This window comes from Argiope bruennichi, chromosome 4 (assembly GCF_947563725.1).
Source record: "Argiope bruennichi chromosome 4, qqArgBrue1.1, whole genome shotgun sequence".
Taxonomy (NCBI): Eukaryota; Metazoa; Arthropoda; class Arachnida; order Araneae; family Araneidae; genus Argiope; species Argiope bruennichi.
In genome coordinates this window covers 99,060,000-99,083,917 of record NC_079154.1, presented here as the reverse complement: position 1 = coordinate 99,083,917, position 23,918 = coordinate 99,060,000, and the positions used below count along the sequence as shown (strand labels likewise).

At 25.5% G+C, this 23,918-nt stretch overlaps 1 protein-coding gene across 1 annotated transcript in view; it reads right to left on the bottom strand.

Annotated features, from left to right (window-relative positions):
- Positions 1–23,918, bottom strand: part of LOC129966617 (diuretic hormone class 2-like) — a 108,474-nt gene that overhangs the window by 21,780 nt on the left and 62,776 nt on the right. The window contains exon 2 of the mRNA XM_056081116.1: positions 14,432–14,556. Coding sequence (XP_055937091.1) covers positions 14,432–14,523 — 92 coding nt within the window. The 5' untranslated portion in view covers positions 14,524–14,556. The remainder of the gene's footprint in view (positions 1–14,431; positions 14,557–23,918) is intronic.

The window sequence follows — 23,918 nt, the reverse complement described above, 5'->3', positions numbered from 1 at the left end:
TGAAATATCCAGAAATATTATTAAATAAGAGTAATAAGGCCAGAGAATTGTGATTTTTTTTTAATTTCTCAGCAGCACATGTATTGACATAAATGTGATAAAATAAAATTACTTTCGTCTTTCTAAACATTTTTTCAAATGGATGCAGACAACTACAGTTAAAAAACAAGTTTTTGGCCTCTATTAAAGTGAACAGTCAATAAATTTTTAGTAAAAACAGATTTAAACATAAAATGTGGTGCTCAGTTCGAATTAAAATACTTTAAAGTTTATATTAGCAGAGTGATTTAAATTTATAAATTTTTTTGTTCTTAATATATTATTTTTTTTGAAAGGAATCTCAAGTTTTTTTAAATGATAATTCTCTCAATAATTTAGATTTTAACTTTTAAGCTTTAATGACACTGCATCAATTTACTAGTTTCGATAATTTACATGATTTAATAGTGAAACGATATTATTTTCATTTATCTAATAGTCAATAAAATTTGTGCAAATTAATCTTAATAATCTTATGAGATCTATATGAGAACGATTTAAATTCAAAGATTTCATGTTAGATTCAATCCAGTTTCAATTAACTTTTATTCACGTATTGTTAAAATATGGTATGGAATTATTTGAGGGTGTTTTTTTTGTTGTTTTTTTTTGTTTATAACAAAAGCAAACGATTCTATCATTATTCACTTATCGGCTTTTTTTTTTCTAAATTCTCTAAAAATATGGAATTTTTCCCAATCTTAAATATAGATCTTCCTATTCTAATATACCTGATAAATAACTCTTGACAAATCCAGTCCAGTATGTTTTCTACACAGCGTCAATAGACAATCTCTATTAATAAAATTAGAAATCATCATAAAAATTTGTTTCTAGAAAATTTATAGCGTACAAAATGCTGCATTTGTATATAAATATTTGTATTGTTCTCTAAAGACATTTCTTTTTATTCTTTCATTTGCATTTCATCGTAAACAATATAAATTAATGCATGTTGTATTAGTGTATAACACGGGATATTATATTATCGATTTGAATCGATACGTAAATAATTCAGGGAAAAAAACAGGACAAACTTAATTTATTTTGCCCTCGTCTTACGAAACACATTTTACGACATTAGAAATACGTGACAACCTCCTTTCCCCACTTCATTCTCTGCATTTTTTTTATCGAAGCTTTCTTACAGATATGGCAAATTTTGTTTAAGAAAAAACATTTTCACGACGCTCTTCTTTTTTTTTCTACTATAGTTCTATTTCTATTTTTGGCTAAAATTATATCATATTCTTTTACATTGAAACTAATTTCCTTGATTTTGGCATTAAGATTGGTTGATATCTATCCACGAAATATTATCATAAGTCGTTATTTACTTTCTTCACAAAGATAATTTTAATCTAAATTATCTCTGTGAATTAGTATATGATTTTTAATCTAAAGGAAAATAATTTAAATTTGATTATCATTATGCCATTAAAATAACAATGTATATTAAAATTAGCTTTAAGAAGAAAAAAAAAGAAACAAGAGAAGATGACAAAAATTTCAATTTAATGTAGAAAAACAATTATAAAATTTTTAATTTATTTTATATCTTAATTTCATAGATATTTTCCTTTTTTGAAACATTTATACACTAATATAAACTGTTTTGTTAAGTATTATTATTACTTTTATTTTTCTTGTTGTTTTCCCTCTGTCCTTTTGTCTTTTCATTTATTTTTTTTTCTCTTTTATATTAATAATTTTATCTTTTACATATATATTTTTCATTAATATTTTTCTTTCTGTCTGAATTTGATTCTATAAAATGCTAGCTCGAAAATTGAAATTTTATTTTTATTTCACAGAAGAATTTTGTATGTAGTGAAATACATTTTCGCTTTTTGTTTGTGTATTTATTTATGTATAAATTTATATATGTATCTATATATCATCTCTCTCTATATATAATATAGATATAGATAGATAGATATTGCTAAGTATTACCCATTTCTTTTCTTTTGCTTTGTATAGTCACTCTGTTTCTATTAAAAATTGTTTTGTACATATTTTGAACTTTTTTGCCGTACTTATTCCTGTAAACCTCGCATTGTACATTTGAGGTGCCGAAACACGAATTAATATTCAATAATAATAATAATAAATTTATAAATCGGATTCATAATTTTAGCGAAATCAATCAAAACTGAAAATTATTGTATAATTGAACAAAAGATGAAATTCTATGTTTTTATTACAAATATCAGAACTTATTTAGAATCATTGACTGATTTACTATGTAAGGATTATCCCCAATATCAGGCGTAATTAAAATCAATGACAAATTTTTGAAAGAAATTTAAAAGCTAAACTTATGTTGTTGTTGTTTCTTATGGCACTTCCCATGGACAAGCCCGCTGTTACGAAGACAGCGATTTTAAGCCGGTGGGGGAGCGCCTCTCGTTTTTACACTAGCGTCATCTAGGGCCAAGAGAATGACTTAGCTACACACACGTCACAACCCTTCTTACGGGGCGGACTTCATTCACACATTTCATTCACTCATCCACAGATCGTAATTTAGACCTGAATCAGAGAACGATCACCCCTGATCCAGTATCCCCAGTGGTATTACTCTCGACATGGAGGACTTTGTGACCACGACAGATTTAACGCGCGTCAGCCACCAAGCACGCGGGGAATCTTCGGCCGGCGGGGTTCGAACTCGCAACCTAAGGGACGCGAATCCGACGCTTTACCAAAAAGGCTATCCGGGCCTATTTTTCCCGGCTATCCCGGCCTAAATTTATAATTATATCAATATATTTTCAAATATCCTCAATATTGCTCGAATTTTAATTTTCAAAACGTTATAATATTTTTATTCTATTAGTGTCAAAAAAGAAATTTTAGAATGTTAATTTTGCATTGTCTCCTTCTCATTTCAAATGTGAAAAAATATAAATAAAAGCAGTTATTTTTTCCAGTGCTAACCTTTCTTATATGATAAGCTATGATTTCTGAGAATTATAAAAGATAATCTACTTTGTAATCTACATTGTTTTGTCATAATATGCTGTTGAATGTAGTGAAATTAAAATCATAAAAGCATGAGGGATTAAAGTATAAATTAGTTATTTTGTTCTGTTTTGGTTATTTAGTTAGAATGGAAATAATTTACAATCATTATAATTCACGTTTTACAAGACGAAATTGGTAGTGGATGTATCTTAATATTGTTTTTCCAAAGCGCATTTTAACTATAATAAAGATTTTTCTTACCACCATTTCTTCCTTAATTTCTGATTTTCACATGCATATAATTATTAATAGTCCAAGTCATAAATGAATTCATAATGATCTTGAATATATGTCAAAGTGAAAACCCAAAATCAGTCAAAATCAGAATTTAATATTTCTGTAGCTTTTATTTAAAGGTTAAGCAATCAAATTTTTAGTTATTAATATTTTTTTATAAAAAAATGGCGATCATTTTGTTATCAATTATCAGTTTTGTTTGAAAATATTCAGTTTAATTGAGGGAAATATTTTATTAAAACTGAAAATATCTAGTAAAATATAACATTCACATATTTTAAGGAACAATTTTTATTCCGAAAGCAAAAAAATAAAAATATTTCAAAGCGCGTGATAGAAGTACAATTACAAACAGATATCACAAGCAATGCACTTAAAATATTTATAAAACAAATGTTGCAATAAAAATAAGGATAAAAAAAATTAGTTAATTGTCTATCAAATTATCCACACAATGAGAAGATTATTCAAAAACGTAACTAGAAAGATAATTTACGTTAAAATTTATTATGTGTTCTTGACATCAACATTGTAAATTTTTGTCAAGTTTTAGTCCCAAACGAAAATGCACTCTTTTGTATATGGATTAAGACTAAACGCAATTTTATAACATAGGTAAAACTCACTTTAGATTTCAAAAAAATCTTGCACAAGCATATTAATATTTTACAGGCAATTATAAGATCTAACGAGATTCGTTTAAAGGTTTAATACAAGAATTTGATTGAAAGAAATTTCATTATTTTTAAAATATCATCTTGGAATTTTACTCAGGGGAATTTGAGCTTGATTAATGTATTTTCTTTTTATAAATAATTCCTTCTTGAAGTTCTCAGCATTTCTTGAATTCGCAATTTTTAGTACGAATTCTTGGAAAAATAATTTATTTCATTTATATCATATCAAATGGCAACTTGTCCGCGTAATCGAAAAATATTTGCTTTTATTTTTACTACCGTTGATAACAATGCTACAGATACCATCCCAATTAATTATAAAATTTAATATCCTCGAAACATTTCGGGGTAATTGAAAAATATTTTGAGCCAATATTTTTTAATCAAATTGTAGAATATGCCTGCAACTGATAACTCATTTAAAGTCTATTGTCTCTCAATTTTATTAAAGGTTTTTTTAATGTGTCTTACTACGTAATTTAAAACCCATCAAATATATCGAAAATTATCTTGAAGTTTTAAAACTGATATGAAATAATAAATAAATGTCAAATACATGTCAAATAAATGCAGTAAACTTAACAAAAATGTTCATATGAATTGATAAAATTTAGTAAATGCCATGATGATGCCATTAAAACATGCATACATTAAAAATTGCATGTATGATTACTAATTTATTTCATTAATTATCAACAATGAACTTCATGTTTATTAAGTATTTAGTATGTTTAGGGAAATTACATATAGAAATATAATGAACAATTATAAATGCTTAAAATATAAATACATAAATGTAATTGCTTAACATTGTAAATGCAATATTTACAAAAATGTGCGTATGAATTTATAACATTAAGCAAATGTCATGATGATGCTACTAAAACATGTATTCGTTAAAAATTTGTATGTATGATTAAAACTTTATTTCATTAACCTTCAAAAATGACCTTTACGTTTGGTAAATATTTGGTAAGTTTAAGTAAAATTTTTCGTCATGAATTTAATTACAAAATAAAAATTATTTCTACCATTAGCGATCAGTTTGTTCACCTGAAATATTGGCTTTCCCAGTTGTTGAGCTATTAATATAAAATACTTTATATAAAATTCCTTCTTGATATTTGAAAGACAGAATAATATGCAATGTGATTCAATAACTACAAATTACTGCGGATACAAATTAAACAGTGTGTACGCTACGAAATAAATGTGGAAACGAAGATCTTAGGTCAGAATTAATTTCTAAAGACAACTGTATTTTAGTTTAAGTATTGTAAAAGCTCGCGAATAAATAGTTAGAAGGAAAAGAAGTTAAATTGTTTTTCAATACAACTATAAAAGTAATGTTACACGTTGTCTTTGACATTAAAATTTTAAAAAATTATTAAGAATGGGAAAAAAAATTGTAAGGAGATGAAATCATGTATTATTATTAATCGATATATGATATATTTATATATTTATGTTATCGATATATGACTATATTTAAGTTGTTCGAGATAACCATATGCAGCCACTGAAAGTGCCTAGTAAGAATTTAATTTAACACTGAAATGAATAGGATTGAATCTGGATCATTGCAATACAAAGCGTATTAAACAGTGACATATTAAAGAGGTTAAAGCGGCCGGCGTCCTGGCATAGGGGTAGCGCGTCTTCCCCAGTTATCTGGGCGTCCTGGGTTCGAGTCCCGGTTTGGGTATGGTTGTTCTTCCGTTGTTCTATCTGTGAGATGTGTGAATGTGCCCTCCTGTAAAAAGGGGTTGTGCAAGCGAATGAGTGATGCGTGAGTAGCTAAGTCGTTCTCTTGGCCCTAGTTGGCGCTATTAAAAAAACAAGAAACGCTCCCCCACCGGCTTAAAATCGTTGTCTTCGTAACAGCGGACTTTTCCATGGCAAGTGCCATAAGAAACAACAACAACAACAGAGGTTAAAGCGGATTTATTCAGTTAGGAGATTACAAATTAATTTTATTTCATTGTTTCATCATTTTCCTTCAGATATAAAATTAATGAAAATGATAAATAAATTTTTGTGCGAAATGCTGAATTTATAGACATGGATTTTTGGTATTGGAAAGACATAGTTCTCATTTCAGAAGTTAGTTCCCATTGTGACTTTAAAAAAGAATCCACAAACAAAACATCCTGGTGTGTACATAAGAAACGAAACATATATAAAAATACATCATATTTCCTTAAAACTTACAGAAAAATGTTAATTTAGGAAGAGAATCGCGCTTCTATGAAATTTCTGTGGATTCATAGAAAGTTATAATGTTATAAAAATCTGAAAAAGGTCAAAATTCATATCTTCCCTGTCTATTTCCCTCTTGCTGTCTGAAAAATTAAATTAAAATCTTCGTGCCCTGAATTGCAGAGAAAATTATTCACGAGAAAACAGCAGATAGTTCAAATTTCAGATATGAGGGGGAAAAAATGTAAGAAAATGTTTGGAATTTCGTTATTGTGATATGACAATCGACCAATAGTATTTGACTGTTGAGGAGAATAAATAATAATAATAATAAAAATATCTTATGCGATCGAAAATTCCTATCATCGATATGAAATCGATATATTTTTACCAGCAGATAATAAATTATATGAACTATCCATGAAAATTATTTTTCTTCATGAATAATTTAGCAAGTCTTATGAAAAAAATTTCATTTTTGAATTTTAGATGTTGAAAACAAATTTAACAATTTTTGTCAATGTGCCCTGAATACATTCTATTTCTGATTTTTAAACATAAAATGACAAAATAGAAATAAATCCAAACTTTTCTTAAATTTTATTCTTATTTCATATTTTATAATCAGAAGAAAAAAAAGTATTCAATTTTGAAATGAAGTTTTCTTACACTAGATTTCTAAATTTCGGAATGTAATTTTACAATCAATTGTTAGTATTTTTCAATTTTATGCGTCTTTTTTCTTTCAATGATATTAAATTTACGACAAAAAGATATTTAATAACGTGAGAGTTCTAGTTATAATTAATTAATTTATAACAATATAACACCAAAGTGCAAAATTAACAAAATGGTATATCCATTTTGTTAATTTTCACTTTGGTATAAATACTTCCCACATCGATAAATTTCCAATCAACTTATTAAATATTTTGTAAGTAAATATATAATATTTAGATATCGATAAACAAATTCAATATATTTTATTAATGTACCCTGAATACATTGTATTTCTTTTTAATCATAAAATGAAGAGAATAGAAATAAATTACAAACTTTTTCTTAACTTTTATTATTTCATATTTTATATTAAAAAGTAAAAGTATTTAATTTTGAAATGAAGTTTCCTTACGCTAAATTACTAAATTTCTGAATCTAATTTTGCAATGAAACGTTAATATTTTTCAATTTTTTGTATCTGTTCGCTTTCAGATATATTAAATTTACGACAAACAGATACGTTTACTATCGTGAGATTTCTAGTTATAATAATTAATTAATATTAGCTAGTTATTAATTTCTAGTTATAATTAATTAATGCAAATATTCCATTTTCTTAATTTTTACCTTGGTATAAACATTTTCCAAATCGGTAATTTTCGAATCGACATATGAAAGATTCTGTAATTAAATCATATATAATATTTTGCAATAAGATTTTGTTTTACTTAATGCGACTGACAAATTTTTAAAAATTTATTTTTGTAAAAAAGCATATTAAATAAGTGATTTAAAACAAGCATATTAAATAAGTGATTTTTGAAAAATAAAGCATATTAAAAAAGTGATTTTCGAAAAATAAAGCATATTAAAAAAGTGATTTTTGAAAAATAAAGCATATTAAAAAAGTGATTTTTGAAAAAAAGCATTTTTTATTACAAAATTTTGTTTTGTCATTTGTTATTATAATATACAATTGATTTGAAAATTGTTTATTTCAAACAAAAGATTTAGGTCTTTTCTTTGCGTCTAGAAAAAAAAAAACTCAATGCTGAAATAAACCATTGTATAAACAGCATATTCATGCTCAAATATTTATGCGCTTGAAAAATGGGTAGCTCCATTAAGGAAGCATTTTTTCCCCACGCAAAATACACACTTTTATTTGTTCAAGAAATGGCATCTGTAAACACAGTATTCCGATAAACATATTCCACATCCGTAACCACCTCCCGCATATTTCTCACTTTTTCAAAAATAGTGGAATATTGGCTTAAGAAAAGGATCTCGCTTTCCTGGAATTGAAACGAACTACCCGAGAGATTTAGCGACGGAGGAACTTAAAAATGGGTGACTCGCCGAATTTCCCTTATTTCCTCTTGAGTCCTATTCTCTGCACGAAAAATTTGATAAGGATCCATCGTGCTCTGAATAATAGTGAAAAGTATTTACGGAGGAAGTGGTAAATGGTGCAGATTTGAGATTTCTCGGGGAAAAAATGAAGGAAACGTTCGGAAATTTACCATCTTGAGATGACAACTTGCGAATGCTATTTGACAAGCAAAGATAAGGTCGCAGAAAAAAATATTTATCGAGTTAGCGAGAAGGGAAATATTTTATTCTTATCAGGCGAGAAATTGGATAAAATGTCCATGGAAATGAAATTTCTGTTCCTTAAATAGATATGTGCATTTAAATGAATTTTTTTTTACAAAAAAAAAAAATATCTTGAATAGTGTTTTCGGAAATTTAGTATATTCTATTTGTGTTTACTGTAGAACAAAATTGCCAATGCAATTTTATGCTGAGTTTCTGTATAAAAACATTTTATGGTTTTTAAATACACAATAACATTATCTGAACGGATTTAATGTTTTATAGGAAACTTTGGAAAGAATATTGTTCATATAGATCTTACACTTTTGATTACTTTCTTTAACGAAGTTGGTGAAACGAATGTGAATTTTAATCGAAATTTCCAAGCCATAATAAATTGGATTGATTTCTTTAAGGAAGTGACTTGTTCCCTTTTATATATATTCATCCCCAAGTAGTGCAAATACTAAGTTTCTGCATAAAAACAATTTCATAACTTTTAAGTAGGCAATAACATTCAAATAAGAATTGATTTACTTTTTAAAGCCTAAGGTAAACTGATTATTTTCGAAATAATATTGTTCAATTAGATCTTTCACTCTTGATTAATTTTTTAAAACAAACGGGTGAATCGAATGTGAATTATAATTGAAATTGCAAAGCCAAAATAAAGTGGATTGATTTCTTTAAGGGAGTGACTTGTTCCCTTTTAGACATATCCATCTCAAAGTAGAGCAAAAAATATTTTAGATACAGAGATATATAAAGGTACTAAAGTCAAAGTAGATCTGCTAAGATGTATAAAATATTTTAGACACAGGGATATATAAAGGTACTAAAGTCAAAGTGGATCTGCTAAGATATATAAAATATTTTAGACACAGGGATATATAAAGGTACTAAAGTCAAAGTAGATCTGCTAAGATGTATAAAATATTTTAGACACAGGGATATATAAAGGTATTAAAGTCAAAGTATATCTGCTAAGATATATAAAATATTTTATACACAGGTATATATAAACGTACAAAAGTCAAAATAGATCTGATAAGATGTAGTCCATTGTTATAAGCTGCATTTCTGATAAAACTGACTAAATTCCTGTTTACTGTAGAAATAAATTGGAAATGCAATTTTATGAATAAACACCGAATTTATGTATAAAAACTGTTTTATAGTTTTAAAATATACAATAACATTCAAATCTGAACTGATTTAGTATTTTAAAAAATATGAGAAATTAATTATTTTTGGAAAGAATGTTAGTAAAGATCTTTCACTCTTGATTAGTTTCTTTTAACAAACGAGTGAATCGAATGTGAATTTTAATCGAAAATGCTATGCCGTAATAAATCAGATAGAGATCTGATTAACAATCAGGGAGTGGCTTGTTCGCTTTCAGATGTAATCATCCCAAAGTAGTGCAAATAAAATATTTCATATAGAGTGACATGTTGTGATACTAAAGTCAAAGTATATCTGTTAAGCTGAGTCTTTTGTTATATGCCGTATTTCTAATTTGCAAAATTCCTGTTTACTGCAGAAATAAATCGTCAATGCAATTTTTAAAATAAACGGTGAGTTTCTGTATAAAAACGATTTTACAGATTTTAATTATACGATATCATTCAACTCAGAACTGATTTAATGTTTTCCAGTATAAAAGAAACTAAATATTTTGGAATATGAATATTTAGGAATATTTTGGAAACTAAATATTTAGGAATCAATCAGTATTCCATATTGATTTTTCACTCCTGGTTGATTCTTTCAACAAACTGGTGAATCGAATGGGAATTTTAATCAAAATTTCTAAACCATATTGAATCGGATTGAGATCTTTAAGAGAGTGGCTTATTCTCTTTTAAGCATATCCATCCCAAAATAGTACAAATAAAATAAAAAAAATTAGATACAGTGATGTGTTGAGGTACTAAAGTCAGACCACATCTGTTAGCTGTAAACCATTCAATATGCGAAATGTATAGCTACATTTTTGACAAAATTGGCTAAATTTCTTACATAATCTTTTTAAAAAGCAGATTTGAACACTTTTTCAGCAATACAATTGAAGTGAGAGTGTATTAGAATGAATCCGAGAAAGCTTTGGGGAGACCACTTCCTCTAATTTAAGAACATGTTCAAATTTTTCGCCCATCCGTGTTTTCTAAAAAAACTTTTCTAATTTTCCTTTTAATATTTGAAGATATTATAATATAAAATTTTCTCTTTTTCCGATTTTTTCTCTCTTTCTCTAGTAAAATTCTTAATTTTAATGCGTTTTAATCAGCATATAATAAATTTTAGAACTAATTTATCATAATTATTTTATTGATCGGAAATATAAAAATGTGACTTTTTTTATCATTTTTAGTTTATAATGTATGGTTTGAAAATTTCTCTTTGAATCTTATTTCGAAATTGTTTGTTAAAACCTCGTGAGTACAAAAATAAATTATAAGATACTTTTCCAATCAAATTTTATAATTACTATAGAATTGTTACATATTAGCAAAGTAAAAATGATAGATGCAAGAAGAAGTTGATACAAATTGGAAAGTTGAGCAAAGTAAAGGATGATCTATGTCTTTGTTACTAAATATGGATACTGCTATCTTTCTAATATCCATAGAAGATATTAGAAATTCTTGCAATGAAACAATGCAATTCTTGTAATTTCGAAAAACGTAGCTTTCCTATTATATTTCAATAATTAATTTAAGAAATAATTCAAAATAAAAAAAATTGACCATTCAATAAAAATATTGTTTGTTTACTATCAGTAATAAATACCTTTATCTTAGAGGGTAAGGTATTTATATACGGAGAAAATTTATATTTTTGTTGAATGAAGTATGCATTTGGTAATTTCCTATATAAACAATATTAACAAGGAAAAGATAAGGAAAAATAATATTCGTATCTGTGCCAAGATAATGACAGTATTAATGATTTAATTTTCTTTTAATTTTGAGAATAATTAAGATTTAGATAATGTAATTAATGTGTATTTGTGTCTCCTTACTTTATAAGTGTTATTAAAAGCATATTTTACTTTGTTATATTAATAAATCAATTTATTTTTACTTTTCTTGGTAAATTTATCTAAATTCAACCGAATGCATATTCAATCATACACTTGTACATGCATTCTCTATTTTCATTTATTCTACATTTATTTAATGAAGAGAAATCTGAATTTAATTCATTTAATTAAAACAAATTTTAAATGGATGAAAATTCTTTAAATGATCAATAAAATTATTGCATTATTTTTTTCTATTTATATTAATTCCAGTAACTTCTTTCTTCTAAATGGTTATATCGCAAAAAGTAAGGAAAAAAATTCCGATCATATATATATATATAAAATACACAGAGTGAGAATATTTTTAATTATTTTATATGCTGTAAAAATAAGCATTCTCATTTCTAATGATTTATTTAATTATTTTTATACTAGCCGCCTTTGGCGACCAGCCGGTTTGCCAATCTTAATGTTCGTTAAAATTTTAATAATTAAATATTTTATGCAATTTCTACTTTAATAGCTTCTTCATCAAAATATTTTAAAACTTCAAATTTTGATTATCATATAATTCATTCATAATATTATAAAGGCCTTCAGTCATAACGTAATATGTATCTCTCTCATTTTCTGTTAGCACCCGTAGAATTTATGCTTTAAATGAAAGTGGAAAGAATTTATCTTCAATTAATATAATAATATTTTTTACTGAAACAAAGCCTTTTTTTATAATCTGATTACTGAAAATAGAGTCACTCAGCATTTAAACTTTATGGGCACTAAAGAATATCTTTTTTAATTTATGTAATATCTCAAGAGTTGGTCAACAAAATTTTCTTAGATTCATTATGAGCAGATCGATTCATTAACAATGTTTAAATTTAAATGCATCAAACACTAAGAAAATAAAACGAATCGTTTAAAATAAACGGTTAAAAACAGGTTTTAAAAAAAACTACTTAAAAAACGATGTACTTAAAACTATAAGCATATACAAAAAATATATAACTAACATAAATACAATTTAATTACAAAAGCATGCAACTAACCCAAAAATAATTTAAATCATCCATTAATAACGTTGTCATGGCAACAATCAGAACAGAATGCGCATGCGTGAATTTTCTTCGCCGGTTACGTAACGCAAATACGTGATTTTTTCTACGCCAGTTGGGGTAAAGCTATGCGGATTAGAAATTTTTAATTTCCTTTATTCTGTTTTATTTTAATTCAAAAGTACTTCAGAATGAATCTGAAAGATCGATTCATTAACAATGTTTAATTTTAAATGCATCAAACATTAAGAAAATAAACAGAACCGATTGAAATAATCCGCCGAAAAATTTTAACCCTAGCCTCATTACTGTTGGGAGAAAAAAAAACTGAAGCCTTTCTCGTTTGGCGCTGGGGATAATGGAAATTTTTTTGGCGGAAAAGTTGGCGGTGGGGAAAATGGAAGATTTTTTTGGCGGGAAAGTTAGTTTTTAATTAATAATTAAAATTCTAATTAAAAATTCGAAAAAAGAAACCCCAGGTGCACATTCCCAACCTCCAAGGTATACATGTACCAAATTTGGTAGCTGTATGTCAAACGGTCTGGCCTGTAGAGCGCCAACACACACACACACACACACATTGAGCTTTATTATAAGTATAGATTAACAAACACTTAGCCGAAATTATTCACTGACAAAATAATTAACAACTCTAAGTAAATTGAACTATCCATAATATAACTAAAAGAAGAAAATAAACTATGTTTGCTTTAGGAAAATGGAAATGTATTTCTTTCTATGGCTTTAATAAATCTACGATAATCAGTTTACTAAAATCTTATAATAAATCTATGAAATCGTTAAGTCATTAAATTAATTTATCAATATACTTGTTAAGAAAGGAAGATAAATATGAAGATAAAATTGCATAATTGATGAGTTTATCCTTTGTTAACGACAGCGATCTAGCCAATCTAAGGCGAAAAATCATTACTTAATATGTTATTTATACTGTTATAGGTGCCGTTACAATTTCTCTTTTCTTTTCCTTTTTTTTTTTCCTTTTTTGGAAGGAAAAGGGATTAGTAGAATCGGGTGTAAAAAGTAGAACAATCCAGTCATGAAGGATTATCAATAGACAATGAACTCGAGAACGGGCATGATAATTTTGTTATTATTTTTAATATAAAATTTTTGAAATATGCATAATAATTATCGGGATTTTCTTTGATCTTCATATCTCTTCTGACAAACTTGCTGTAAATCTATTATTGTAGTTATACAACCATTTCCGATGTTTGATCTTCAAATTTGTTTTACGTCATAGTTACCATGTTCTTTTGCCCAGACGAACGGGCAGCTTTTCTGTGAATGGATCTCAAGATGAATTTTATAGGAACTATAATTTTATAGAAAATGATGCATGAAAATTTAATCCGCTTATCTTGTAGCATTTTCTCACTTCACAAACAACATCATTGTTTTCCACATTTGTCTTTTTTCTTACGTCTAGTTTGAACATGCAATCTTATGTTTATACTAAATGAGGAAAAATTCAGATTCTTTTTCGCATAACTGAGATAAACGGGGTTCTTATTGAACGATGATTTATATTTTCTCTGACAGATAACATTTTGAGAATGGCTCTTTAAATTAGGAGAACTCTAAACATCGATATGCATTACATTTTGATCGTCAATTGTTTTGATACTTATTATTATTATTTCTCTATGAATTCTTTGTATACATGAAACTAAAACTACATAAATTAATGTAATTAAAACGTTTGTTTAAAATATGTTTTACAGTCAGATTTTTATGCTGATAATAGTTACAGATATTTATATTGCTATTAAAGCATAATTCGTTAGTGCAATTAACAGAAATATTTAAAAATTTAAACCCCTACATACCTCGGAGGCATCTGAGCTTCTGAAACTATCACACAGCAGACCATGATAGCCAACAGACCAAAGAAAATACGAAAACTGATTCCGCTTTCCATTTTTAGGATGTGAATGTGAGAGGCTTCCGGGTTCTGAAAATAAAATACATCCTTTACTACGAGAACATCAAAACACAATCGCTATCAGATATTCAATAAAATAAGAATAAAAGAAATTTTTATAAACGCCTGTTAGATTATGAAAAAGCTAATCATCCTTGATTTCTTACAGAATTGATTATATTTATTAAATTAATCAATTTATAATCACTGCTATCTGCAAAGCGTGCATGAATTAATTCTTAATATTTATAAACTTGAAACTTGTCATACTCGTTAAAAGTCTCATAAAAAAATAACATTGTTTAAAATATTCTATATATATATATATATATATATATATATATATATATATATATATATATATATATATATATATATATATATATATATATAATATGGTTCCTGTACACGTGCTTGAATAATTTGTTTGTACTATATATATAGTTCTTGTAAACTTGCTTAATGCTTTCAGTCCGTAAAGCTAAAATATATAATGTTTATGAAACATTTCACAAAATTTAGAATAATATTCTCTTAAATATTCACTAACGACTTAGGTACTGTTTTCAATGAAATATGCATGACTTTTTGCTATTTATTTATAAATATGAAACCTGTCAAAACTCATCAATTCGATCATATATTTGAAAATGGTAAAAGTTTTATAAAATACATTTAATAATAAAATATTTACTTTCACATGGTTTAAAAATTGAGGGAACAGTAGCAGTAATGGAAAATGGTGTTTAATAAAATATATCTAAATTCAATCAATATATTATAGGGAATTTTCAGTTTTTATGAAAGTTGCTATTTTTTTTTTCAGATTAATATTTAAACTAAATTTCTAACAGATTAAACATTTAAGTGTATAGAATTTTCTTCGATATTATTTTTGTTATCAACGCTCTTTAATTTTTCTAAAAATAATTAGGCATCTAAGTGATTAATTTATTAATTAAGATTGATTATTTGTTAATTATTATTGATTATTGATTAATTTATTAATTTAAGATTAATTTATAGTAAAAAATTTAAAAATATTTCTAGTCACTCGTTACAGCTATTTGCAACCCGTGTTTTGTCTTTTAGTAATCTAACTGTAATGTAATTTGTACATAGTTGTAATATAGATAGAAAGAGTGATTTAAGTGTCTTCACATTTCTTTAAGGAGATTTATTTTTTAAAAGTTCATTTAAAATTTCAAGAAATTGGGAAAGCTGAAGAATTCGAATCATTCATTTTTAAAGTACAGTTATAGCGAAGAAGTTTGATTATATAAACTTTCGTTTTAAAATTTCTTCTCAATTAATTTTTTCCTTCAAAATAATATAATTATATTTTTTAAGATTATATAAAAATTAAAATAATAGCATAAAAATTGTGTCATTTACCTCTGTTAATGAATTACCAAATTAAAACATTCAGTTCTTTAAACATAACTTTAAAAATAAATTTTATAATAAAATTCCTCCCAGTGAACAATGCACAAAATGAAATATGGAATTTTAAGAATTTTATTTAAAAAAAATTGCAAGCCATATAGCTTTAATTTTGTTCTTTTAAATCCAACATTTGATGTATTATTGTACTTTTATTTATTTATCTTATTTTGTTTAAATTTATTCATATTGTTTTCGCGTATTTCCATTTCTAATTGATGAAGATTTCTAGTGATTATAACTGCTTTCTAATTCAAGATAATAATTCACTGATTCAAATAGTGCAATTTATCTAGATAATTACTTGTTTCCAAACATAACAATTTTTCGATAACATCAATAAAAAAATTCACCTAATCTTATCTTCAATTTATTTTAATAAAATTATTAACGTAAATTTATAGTTAAATAATTTTCTTTCTCGGGAAGTAACAAAATAATTTATTATTTATTTTAAAACAATTAAAATGATATTATAATATCTATTTGATATCTAAAGTAAACTAAGGCATGCATCTCCAGTTGCAACATAGTAGTATATTTTTATAAAAAAATGGTTCCTAAAATCACATTAAGGCAATTACAAATTAAATTTCCAATCTATCTAGGAAATAGGAAATTTTCTATTTATCTGGGAAATCCCTTCCAATCTAGCCTTCGATCTAACTTCAGCAATTCTATATTCCCAGATTTAAATTTCATTTTTACTTTTGTCTACAAATGCATTGTATTGGAAAGCATCTGCATATAAAGCAAGAAATTTTATTATAGGGAAAATGCTCTTGACACATACGGCGAGCTTCTTGAGACGCTTATTAATGTATTTTTAGAATACAACTCCTTAGGGTATATGAAAGGAAGAAGAAAATGCTGCGACGTTCCCCATTTCCGAGAACTACAACAAAGAGTGTCTCGACACGATCGTAACAGTGACTATTTTAAACTATTTTTACCCAAATTAGGATCATAAACACCATCTTGAGACCATGAAAAGTTTTATAATAAATGTTCTTATACATATCCAAAATGCAAGAAATCGAGAGTAATAAAAATCGTATTGATAAAAAAAATTTAACTGATGTTTATAAAAGATTGGTAGTGTTATTTTATTTCGCAAATGTTAATATCATATTTGAGGGATTTTTCCTTGCATGATTTTGTTCAAATAGGATAACGTTTATGAATATATGGAATTTAGATAACTTATTTTCAAAAAACAAATTCATGCAAATTTTATAGTAATTTGTTTTATTTAATGATACACTTCAAAGAACTGAATAGTTATTAAAAATACATATATATTAATAATAAAGAAGAATGCTTGTGTATATGTATTGAATTTGAATCACTTACGTTGCTTATTTTAAATGATTTTATGTTTGTAAAAAAGGAGTTTCTCCTTTCTAATATAGCAAATAAAGAGAATTTTTTTTACAAAATTCTTGTTTGTAATTTTGTCAATCTGCTGAATTTATTAGCAAAAATGTGCGATACTCTTTGATGTATAAAAGTATTTAATTTCTATATATTTTTTTAAAAAATTTCTCATTTATCAGGGGATACTAACATGACCTCAGTTGCAATTTTGTCAATCTGCTGAATTTATATGAAAAATTTATGTTACTCTTTGATGTATAAAAGCATTTAATTTCTATAGATGTTTTTAAAAAATTCCTTAGAAATTTATCTGGGGATACTAACATGCCCTCAGTAAATACGAAGACATTTTAATTTAAATCAAAAAATCTTTATAAATAGTCCCAATAAAAAAATATGTATTTAATTTAAGAAATACTAATTTCAAATTTTTACAGAAATTTCAGACAACATATAAAAAAATTATGAAACGGAAGTAAAGATTTTTTAATTAATATTGAAATGTTTAAAAGATTATTTTTGACAGTTGCATCGAGAAATGAAAAATTGATTTAACCAGATAGAACATAAAAATCCTCATCTCATTAAAATCTATACATTTTTTATTAATAAAATGTTTTGAAAATAAACAAGAACTAAAATATTTTCGCATTGAATATTTCTAAAAGAAAAAAAAATGCTACATTATTTATTAAAGAATTTAATGTTCTATGAATCATCTGGTAAAATAGTTTTAGTTATAAGAAAAAAACTAATTTAACTTTTTTATTATTGCTTAATTTTATTTTGTGCTTAATAACAGGCTCATAATTATTTTTACAGATAGTATTGATTTAATAATTTAAATTTCTGAGAAAATAATTTATATTTTTTTTATATAATTCTATTTTTTCAGATTATTTGTTAAAAACATACAAAAAAACACACAAAAAAAAATCATTCAGAGATAAAGAAGAAAGATCCATTAAATTAATTACAATTAAAAATTTTGAATGCAAATCGAATCAAATAACAATTTTTTATATTTTGATAGCAAAATTTAAATCACAGGAAAGAATAATTAATTTTTAAGCATTTTTCTTTTAACTTATATGGAAGATATTCTAGTCATATAAGCTGAAGTACTTTATTCTACAAGAAAAAATTATGTGTTCACCTTAAAAATAACTTAAACATTAATTAAATATATTAGTGTGCACCTTTAAACAGCTTCAAGTTCCCACAGAAAAACGGAATTAGGTTGATTAATTTCTACTTACATCTAATACTTTCTTTTCAAAAATGAAGTCGCTAAGTTTAATGTTTGACTTATCGTTAAATTAAATTTTTAAAGCTTACTATTTCAAATTCTTCACTTCTATTCAATTGTTATTGCTTATAAAAAAAATAATTAGCTTGAGAAATAATAATTTTTCGAATAATGTAGAGTCAACTTCATTTTTAAATTAGATTCATATAAAATATTTAAATATCATTGGAAGAAGCAGAGAATAGACGTTTTGGTTGATAATATACATAACAATTATAATATTCATTTGCTTTTTTGAAACTAAAGTACTATTTTTTTATAGTTTTAGAAATGTTCATTTAAATAATACTTTCTTTGTTCAAGAGGCAATATTTTGTAGAAGATTTTAACAATTGACAATTTTATGCAAAAAGGTTTGTTTGTTATTTTAGAATTAAAATGACTAAAATTGAAAAGAATAAAATCGGTTTTTAACTATAATTTTACAAATTTGTTTATGGTTTAATAAAGTATTAAAATTAAACAGTTTTTTTTTTCATTTTACGACGATGGTTAATTTTGCAACTATTCTTTCATTGAATAGTAGTCTACTATATTATAACTTCATCTTCCTTTCATTTTCATTAAAAAGTTAACAGGATTCTAAATTACAATTATCTTCTTAATTATTTAATATAAGTAATATGTCTACATAGAAGATATTTTTTATCAACTCTTAGATCAAATAATTTTTTTCAAAAAATTTAATTAGTTGTGCATAACATGGAATTAGATTATTGCGAATATTGTTTTAACCTTCAGTTTTAATCTGAAATATGAAAAACTGAGAAATTATTAGATGGGAGCGTTAATTTAATGTTAATATTAATGTTTATGAATTTTATAAAGAATCGTTACTGAATTTTTAATTTTGGCATACATACCTAAATTACTTTGCGAGTTTTTAATTGAAAAATAATTATTTTTTGTTGACATGTAAAGATCAATTTACTGGCGACTGTTAGAATAGAATATTATTTAGAAAGATAAAGAATTACATTATAGATTTAAGAAATTCAGTACCAAAAAATATTTTGGATTGCATTTCCTGAGATAAGATTATGGTTCATTGGCTAAAATTATCTGTTACAATTGTGTGTAGTATTAATACGTAACATTTTATTACTTAATTAATTCAATTAATTTCAATTCTCGATTGATACATTCGTTAAGTATTCGCAAAACAATTATATTAGGACGAATATCTTGTCCCAAGATCCTTTTTTGTGGTCTGAAAGTAAAGATTTCAAAATATAACTTTTTCCAAAACTCTCAGAGCGCATTATTCATATTAATTAATCGTTTTCACTTGCATGCCGTATTACAATTTGGAATGTTCTTTCTTTATATGACACTTTTACAATTCCAAATTTATAAATCAATCACATTTTCATAGCAAATAAAATCAATCACTTTCAGAAAATTTAAAAATAGTTTGAAATTCTGAAATTGAGTTCTTTTTAAAATAGTTTGAAATTTCCAATGACATTAAGTTTATTTTATTTTTAATCATTAAAATTGATTAAATTTGATTTTTAAGGAAATTATTTAACTACATTCAAATGAAATAAAATATCCAACCACAAAGCTTGGAGTGAATTCGAATATTCTTAAAATACGCCCATACATTTTTTAAGCAGGACTGTTCAAAATAAATCTCTAAAAGCAAAATGAATTTTACTTGCACTTTTAAAAATGTATGAATTGTGTACCCGTTCTATCTGAACTAATGTTGTTTATGCCATCTAAATTTATTTAAAAATGTATTGCGCATTTAAGGTGTGTACAATTATTTCTATTTTTATTTACATTTTTGCTTTCTTACATAGATTATGAAATTCATTTATTTATTTATTTTTTATTTTCACTAGTCACTTTATTCTAGAAAACATATCTAACCAATACGTGAAATTTTTGTATTTCCATCGATTAATATGTATCTGGATATCCCTTTGCTATTCATATTTAATACTTTGTTTATTGTTTGTAAGATGTTTGTTTGTATTTATTGTTTATTGTTTGTATTTATACTTTGCTATTTGTTTGTAAGATGTCGACTAACGATTTAATGATCATTAATCTACTCATTTTTAGGTTTTATAAATACAATCATTTTATAATTATGTTATTAATGTTTGTGTTATTAATTATTTGAAGAAATAAATGAAAAATCTTCAATAGTAAAAATGGTTACAGGTTTAAATTTATTAAGGAACTAGCCGCCTTTGGCGACCAGCCGGTTCACCAGTATTACCGCTCGCTACAATTTTGAATTAAATATATTAAGTAACTTGTCTCTTAATAGCTTCTCAAACAAAACATTTTTAATCTTCAAATTTTGATAGTCATACCAAACTTATACTGTTGTTTAGATCGTTTCGTTCAATTTACTATATATATATTTTGCTAATTTGTTGTCATTTCCGGTAAAACTTCAACTTTAATTTAAAGTGGAAATGCTGAAATTGCAATTAATGTAAAGATATTTTTTAATGAAACCAAGCATTTTATTTTATCATTTTTGTTGTTATTTATTATAATTATTATTATTGAATATGAGTACTGCAAATAGAATCGTTCGGTATTTAAGTCTTATGTGAACTACAAAATATTTTTCATAATTTGCGTAATAATTCAACAAAAATTTCTCAGATTCAGCATAAAATTCAGTTTTTAGTTTTGCTTTCAAAAGGATTGAAATGAAATCAATAATAATATTTTGTTCCGGCCTATAAATATATTTCAAAAATTATGAAGTCTAAATTTTATGCAGTAAGGTATCATATTCTGAGAAATATTCTGGACACACCAAATTTTAAATAAATGAATGAATGTTTCTATTTTCCACGATTAACTAAGACTGATTTATGAAGTTTTGAATGTTAAAAATTTAGAAAAACTCAACATTTTCATAATCTTAGGCCAATTAATCTTGAGAAACCTGATTGAATAATAAGGAGAACGCTGATTGGCGTATTTTCTTTAAAACGATCAATAGAAAATCTAAAATTATGCTTTTTTTTTCTTTTTCTTTTTTTTTTCTTTTTTTTTTTTTTTTGAATAGTGATATTCAAATTTTTATAAATCAGTCAGTTTAAGTGATTGATTTTGTTGATTGGAAAATAACTCTTTTTATTTAAAATATTAGTGTTTCAAAAACATTTTGTTAAACGTGATTTCCACAGCAGAAGCTTTATGTAAAATCAAAAATTCGTTATATATTAGAATATTTATTGGATCAAGTTACATAAAATATAATCATTTTCCATTTAGACCATTTTTAGATCTGTGTCTATTACTAAAGGTTTACAAATTAGCAGTATGGCCCTTATTTGAATAGATATCCTGTTGATATTAAACAAAACTTGCCTTAAAATAAAACTGATTTATTGGATTAATAATACAGATAGGGTAAAATATCATAAAATATTTTTTCTTGAATTTATTTTTTAGAAAAAAATAATGTTTCATATTTGTTTCATTTCCTACAGACACGTGACGAAAATCATAATTTTGCATATTTCATTTCCAAAAAGATTTAATTTATTTTTAGATGGAGCTTTAATCTATGTGATGGCAACACTTTGAAAAAAGCTAATTTATTCCCCATGAATGCGAAACGTGCTCGTGCAGCTTAAATTTTATTTTTATTTTGTACGAAAAAAATTGTTGAAAAATATAGTTAAAATATTTATTTAAAAATTCATTAAAAGTTGAAATTTAATGTTAAGGTTAAAACATTGGTATCATTTAAAAGATAAACTTTTGATCTTTAACTTGATGTAAAAATCGTTTTTGTGCGGTAATATTTTCGGAAGTTATAGCAGAAACACGCCAAAATTTCGCTTATTTTTTAAATAAATAAAATTCTAATTAAAAATTTGAAAAAATAACCCCGAGGTGCACATTCCCGGCCTCCAAGGTATACACGTGCCAAATTTCGTAGCTGTTGGTCGAACGGTCTGGCCTGTAGAGCGCCAACACACACACACGCACACACATTGAGCTTTATTATAAGTATAGATAAATTAAAAAATATATTTTTTTTTCAAAAATAGAAATATTTATTGTTTCGAATTTTTGGTGTTCGATGTAATTAGACTATTTATATGGCACTGAAACGATCGAGCAATAATGCTCTATTATCTAAGAATTTTCCATTTGACAAAAAAAAAAAAAAAAAAAAACCTTTGAAAATTATCTATTTTTGATGAACTGTAATGGGCGTATAAGTTTATGATGAAAAATGTACATTATCGTGCTGAAGCACATAAATTCCACCTTGCGGTAATTCTAATTTTGTCTAATTTGATGTCTAGATAAAACACTTTGAATGATATTTGAAATACCATTTGAGATTAGCTTGTAGTCTCCAACGACAGTTTAAAGAAAATAAATTCTAATTACGTGGTTATTCACCGCTTCTGGTTTTATAGAACTTTAAATCTCATTAGTTTATATTTTATTTTTCTCATAAAATTCTTTGCTTTACAAATTTTGTAATCAAGTTTCAGATTATAGACGGTCTCATATTATAATCAAATTACTTATACCAGTATTACTATGAATTTTAAAATATTTGATTCCTTATATTAAATATTTATAGTAACCCCTTTCTTTGTCAAATTTGTCATTGCTCTTATTAAGTAAAAAAAAAATCATAGTGATAAGATTAGATCCAGTATTATCCTCCTTTTTATATATTTTTGGGAAACCACAGTAATTTCTACCTAGATTTTCTCCAATAAAATACATAACATGTATTATACTATATTCTAGAATGCAGTAAAACAAATTGAACGAAAAGCACTTTTGCTTTGGACAGATGTATCCAAAATTAGATAAAAACTCAAGATTTTGATGACAAGACATCATACCATATTTCATACATTTAGTTTGACAATCAAAGTTTATCAAATTTCTTTTGTACAGAGAATAAATGATAATAAACAAATGATAAAGATTAAATTGCCAAATGGTCTTCCATTTTTCAATTTATTTTTACATTTTATTACTGTACATTTTATGACAACCTTCAGAGTTCAATGAAAAGAATCAGTTTGACTTGATATATATTTCTTTTGATCAGTCACATCCAAAATTTGATAAAATCTAAAAATTTATGCCAGGATCGCTAGTCATATTTCACTCCTCTATTTTTCTAGACATAGTCCCAGAAGTGAAATTTTGGTCTCAGAAAGATATAAAACAAGAAAACTGTTTGAAATATCAAAGTCAAATTGCCTGAAGTCTCTAATATTTTCTCGTGGCATTTTTCATATTT